At 39.1% G+C, this 6,000-nt stretch overlaps 1 protein-coding gene across 7 annotated transcripts in view; it reads right to left on the minus strand.

The window, feature by feature from the left end:
• Nucleotides 1-4,964, minus strand: part of LANCL1 (LanC like glutathione S-transferase 1) — a 50,522-nt gene extending 45,558 nt beyond the window's left edge. For 2 of the 7 annotated variants that reach the window (XM_004004893.4, XM_060410393.1), the window contains exons 1-3: nucleotides 4,925-4,964; nucleotides 4,518-4,614; nucleotides 818-935 (exon numbers count right to left, since the gene is read on the minus strand). In XM_004004893.4, the coding sequence (XP_004004942.2) occupies nucleotides 818-935; nucleotides 4,518-4,598 (199 nt within the window). In that variant the 5' untranslated portion in view covers nucleotides 4,599-4,614; nucleotides 4,925-4,964. Of the gene's footprint in view, nucleotides 1-817; nucleotides 936-4,517; nucleotides 4,615-4,700 lie in introns of all 7 variants that reach the window. The other 5 variants (XM_012145060.3, XM_060410394.1, XM_012145073.4 and 2 more) reach the window with 3 other exon arrangements.
• Between the last annotated feature and the right edge of the window lie 1,036 nt (nucleotides 4,965-6,000).

The raw sequence follows: 6,000 nt of genomic DNA on the forward strand, positions 1-6,000 counted from the left end.
CTGCTCAAGACTACTGAAGCAGAATCTTGCCGCGAGGCCTAAGAACCTGCATTTTTATGATAAGCCCCATTGCCTTAAAATAAAATCCAAACTCCTTAAGCTAAAAACCTATTCCTCTTCATTTGCTTTTCAGAATAACTGGGAAACGCTAAGTCTCCAAGCTGTGTTTCCTTCAAGATTAGAAAGCTGTCTTCCTGCTCTCTGCATTTGTAAGCTAGCTGCAGTTCAACTTTCCTTCTTTGGTTTCCCTCTTTCTCACTTTTTTGACATCTATGTACAGTTTCCTCCCAAACTTTCTCAGCCTCTCAATGACCAGCAACACAGAGAATGTACATCAATGAGCAATGACTATACTGGAGGATTAGTTCATGGAATCTATACTCTATCCCGAGTTCCTATATGGACACCTGTTACATGGTAACTTAAAAAAAAAAAAAAAAAAGACAATTTTGGACATGTTTTATTTTCCATGGGTACATTCTCCTGTTTCATGCACTGCATTTTGGGAATCTTCCCAACTCTTCTCAGTGAAATTCCGTTTCTGAATTAACTATGTAACACTGAACGTCAACTTTTCACCCAAGTATGAAAGCCATCCAAATTTGTGTCAGGCATGAATTCTAGGAATATGCTTACTCTGCTCTGAATTCTGGACACTGTTAAAGATCCAGAAGATACCAGGTTAGGCTGAGAGCACAGCATTCTACCCAGAAGCAATTACTTCTATGCAGATGCAAGAAGCACTTAAGAGTACACCATTCAGCCAGGCAGCTCGCCTCTCCTATGCTTGTGCCAGCTCCCAGTCAGCACTTCATACCTGCCCAGCCAGTGTAAACAGTGCTATCCCGAGGGTCTGCTGACTTCAGGCCTCTCTCCATTTGCTGAAGAAGCTCTCGAATCTTATTGTTCAAGCGTTGTGAAAACTCAGGAGTCAGCTGTAGAAAGTAAAGGGAAAACAAGTATCAAAAAATATATGCCACTTGGTGTCCTAGGCTATAGCCTGTTAGAAATAGGAGGGTACTTCATTTCCTTTCAAGCTGCAGTTTTTTGCCTGCGAGAACAGGACAATTATTTTATTCTTAAACAACAAGGATGAATTAACAAAACGTAAAAGTACTACTGTATTTTCTTACTCAAGTGAGGAAATATTTTTGATATAACTTAAATGTTTTACATAAAAATTTTAATATTAGACTGCCAATGTTAAACAGGATCACAGTAATTTCCATTTACTAGGAATCATCTATTATTTAAGTCAATATTTCTTTTGATAATAAAAACCATTTTATTAAACTAAGCATAAAACAGAAGATATTTGCTGTTTTCAAGCAATTGGATTTTTAGTATTCAGATGCAATGTTAATTCCCTAAAGAAATACTAATTGCTTCTGTTGTTTAAAGCATCTGCCTGGAATGCGGGAGACCCGGGTTCGATCCTTGGGTCGGGAAGATCCCCTGGAGAAGGAAAATGGCACCCCACTCCAGTACTCTTGCCTGGAGAATCCCATGGAGGGAGGAGCCTGGTAGGCTACAGTCCATGGGGTCACAAAGAGTCGGACACAACTGAGAGACTTCACTTTCACTTTCTGTTGTTTAAAAATGATGATAAATATTTATTAAAAAATCCATTTAGAAAAAAATGTATCAACATTAAAAAAATGTAGAAGTAGCATAAGAAAAGCTAAATAAATTCATAGATATTAGGAGCATTCAGCAGAGTGGAAAGAACATTGGATCAAGACACAAAAAGCCATGCCCAGGACAGTGCCTTGCAGGCTACCGGCCTCACAAATATCGCTCAATGAATGAGCCAGGCCACATCCTTGTCTGCTATTAGCTGAGTGACCACGCTCAACCTGTAACTTCTTTATGCTTCAGCTGCCTTGTAAAGTCAGGATAATAACACCTGACTCACCAATGTCAACGGTACACTGAGGATCAAATGAGATTGTGGGTCTCATACCCTTTGCATTCAGGGATTTAAATGCTGACATTTTTACTATTTTAAGCAATCCAATGATCTATACAAATATTTTGGATACAGACTGAAAACAAACTAAGACTGGGCTGTGAGGTTGGTGATATCCATATAAAGGACCATAGATGAAGGGCAAATGGTAAGGTTTACCAAAAAGTTATGTTAATTGTTCTAATAACTGAAAAATATTTAGAAAGTTCTGGATACATTGAATTATGAAATGTCTTAAAAGGTAACTTTAATATATCCCTCCATTTTTAGTAATCTGCCCTGATTCTCAGACTTGGATTTCACAAAGCAGTAAAACAGTGAAATAATGTTGGGGAACATTACAAAAGTACAAACATTTCATTACATAAGGATGGTAAAAACATATATAACAATGACCTGCAAGCATCATAGCCTCATTTTTTTTAAAAAAAGGGCATTTTTAAAAAATGTAGGAAGGCAGTAGGAAAAAAATATAGGAAAGAAAAATGTAGGAAAGGCAGTATCAGAATTATTAGTGGTAATAAAAGACATTAAATTTTTAAAAAGACTGATACTTTGAAGAGTATCTCTGATAAGGCAAATCAGATGATCAACCATATCTGGGTTATTTATTCTAAAGCATCACTATGATCCCCTATTTCACACTCTGAAGAAGAAACCACATTGTTTGACAGACACACTCTCATCATTTAACAATGTCTGCCAAGACGTTAAGATTTCAACAGGCCTTAAAAATACATTTAGCAAGATAAAATATACTTCAGTATTAATATAAAAGGCCCATAAATCTTAACTAGATAGAAGAGTGCATCTACATAAGAACATGTCATATTCTGTTCGTAGATCATGGATAATTTATCATCTTGCCTGACCTTACTGTAAGAGACTGAGAATAATGAGAATGCCTCAGCCTCAAGAAGGGACATTACCTTCTATTTGGCACATAATTGCATTTAATAAAAGCGACCTGCCTAAGAATATTGATTGCTTGTGGCAGACCAAAAAATTATTCAAACCTAGCAATAATATGAAAAGCTTCTAAAAGCCCTTTTTCAATAGATGCCAGAAAACAGAGCAGTTTCTTATTGAACTATTTGCATTAACAAGTTAAGGAGGACAGATCCCTAGGGTCTGTTCCTTAGTGTTCAACATTAAACAATTCTAGAAGTGGGAGGACTGTCCAAAAACCATGTGTCAGGCAATAAATTACACTATTATTTTGGGGCCAGAGTTCAAATTTATGAGTATCATTTTTCTCCCTTAGATACAGATTTAAATTTGTAATTAGCATTTACTTTGTAGACATCCTAAACAGCGAGCTACGTTCCATTGAAGGCTTTTGTCATTAGGATCTATACTCAACTGTTCTCTTTGCCAAGAAACATGAAGCTGCAGATCTTCCTCCAAAAAGACAAGACAAGACAAGACAAATGCTTCAGCTTCAAGATCTGCAGAGCTAGACAGAACACAGGTCCAAAAAGCCAAAAGGAAGCCATCTGGCTTCAAGGTAATGATTAGAAGCTTTGTTTCGGCAGTTCAATTATGGTCTTAAAGGAATCATATTGATTCCAGCTCCATACACACTTAGGCAGCCTTCTGTCTTACAACTCTCTGCCATCTCTCTCATTCCTCCTACTTGCACTACTCAAGTTAAACTACGGTGCTAAGTGTTTTAAGGAAAGAATCAACAGAATTACTGAAAGTTCACTTGGCAGATATGGAATCTCTAAAGCCCTTCAACCACAAGCAAAATGCTTTTCGTATGGCTGATGAGCCTAGAAGAAATTAGCTGGTAAAATTTGAAAATGTGTGCACATTTAAAGAGATCACTCTTCTCACTTAACACTTCTCAACTAGGTGTATACCCTCTTAACAATTATGTTCACAGGCATGAGAAAACACAGGCCTCTGGAATCTCAAGCCCAGGTTCTCTTTGTAATCTCACAGTGACTTGTGAGGTGCCCATCAGTTTAACTGACCATTTTCATGTATTCATTCATTTATTTATTTTCCAGTTGTGGGGTTGAGTGGAAATGGGACAAAGATTTCAGGCCTATGTCCCAAACCTCTCTTAGCAGCTGCAGTTTAAAGATGTCTTCATTGCATTCTGGTTTACTCTCCTCCTCATCCTGCCGGTACTCCTGTTCAATCATAAAACAGTTAACACTGCGCATGTGAAAAGCCAGGAGGATTTCTCATCTCTCTTAAAAAACAAACCAAAAATGATTTTTTTTTAAAAAAAAGGCAAGATTACACACTAAATTGCAGAGCTGCCATTTTTATAATTTAAATATCAATGACTGAAGTTATTTCAATGATCAACTTCTACTACAAATATTATCAACAACTTCTTACATACGTTCAACATGTTAGAGCTCAAACTATTTGCATATGTACTTTACATATTTAAAGTATTTTATATGTTTATACTGAAATTATTTATTTTTTTAAAAGAGGTGTTCATCCCCTTCTTTCAGGCAAAATCGAACTCCTTTCCAAACACTGGGGTTTGGAGGTAGGGATGGAGGCAGATACTTCCCAAACTCACCCTCCCAGCAGAATCAAAGTAGCCTTCGGCCAGGGATTTGTTATAATCAGCATAAGGATTCGGGAAGGCCCTCTGCGCCATGATGCCAGAAACGAGCCTGCAGAACAGGGGAAAAAGAGAATCTACGTTGAGATACGGGCCAAGTCCGCGTTGCGAAGGCGGAGGCCAGCGCCCGGGGAACACCTTTCTTCCAGTCCCTCGGCCACTGCGCAGTCCTTGCGGTTCGAGTGGACCCCTGGCCCCCCGCGGCCCAGCCGTCAGGGTGGGGCACCTCCGCAAAAGGGCTGCCAGGGCTCCTAACCCACCGCGACGAAGGGGGTCCGTTTTGCACCCCACGTTCACACTTGCGATTTCAAGCAACTGCCCGTCCAAGATCCCAAAGCCCTGTACGGCCTCTGGCCACTCACCCCGCCGCCTCCGGACAAAAACTGAAGCGACGCTTTCACTGCCCACTTCCTGCCAGCTGGACCAATCAGAGCCTTCGCCACCCCGGAGGCCCGCCCCCTTCTCATTTTCAGTTTGTTAAAGAGACAGAAGTGTTGTTTCTAAAGGGTGGGACAGGTGATGGAATTCCCAGAGAGCTGGGGAGGGAACATATTTTAGAGTAACGCGCAACTGTGGGCAATGTTTCCTACCTTTATTCTCCTTTAAATTAAAAAAAAAATCAAATAAACTAATTCAAGTCCAGATGATTCGCAAGAATTCGATTTTTAAAAAATTTTTAATTTGGAGAAGAAAACTTTGAGTTCTGAACACATTCATAGTCCTACTGCTAGGACTGAAGGACTGAATAAAATTGAGGAGGATTATGTCTCCTCAGAGATTTGCCAAGCGTTTTGTTTTTTTCCTTAAACAAACAAAAAATATAATAAAACACCATCATCACTCTTAGTGACAAAGATCTTTGGAGATAATTTGTGATAATTTAACCTCAAAGGCACTCAGTCAATGTGAGTGGCCAATGGCAAGGTGTCACATGGCAGCTGCTAAAACTTCAAGGAAAATAACATGAAAACACAAATCACAGCTCTTAAGAACTTTAATCTGCTCCTTTAGTTTAAATTAGATCATAATACTGTATACCCAAGCCCTATAAAAAGATAACAATGTCCAGTAGATCAAGATGTAACATTGAATTCATAACATACAATTTCAATATTTAACAGTCTCTAGTATTTGAAAAATTTTGCTTTCATTTAAATTTAAATCCCACCTGGTACACATTAGGCCCATTCTGTTGCTCAGAGAATTTTGAATTTCAGTTAAATGATCAAAAATAGTCATTTCTCTTCTCTTTCCTTCCTCATGTTTCAGTGAAGGTCCCTAGCCCCAAACCTCTTGTGGAAGCTCAATCCGCAGCTCACCCCCACGTTGGCCTAAGCTTGTTCCTCTGTGGCTGTCATCCCAAAGGCTCCTTCTGCCCTTGCTCTGGCTCCCTTTGTTCTTTTGAACCACTGCGCTACTAGGACACTTGCTAGCTCCT

This window comes from Ovis aries, chromosome 2 (assembly GCF_016772045.2).
Source record: "Ovis aries strain OAR_USU_Benz2616 breed Rambouillet chromosome 2, ARS-UI_Ramb_v3.0, whole genome shotgun sequence".
NCBI lineage: Eukaryota > Metazoa > Chordata > Mammalia > Artiodactyla > Bovidae > Ovis > Ovis aries.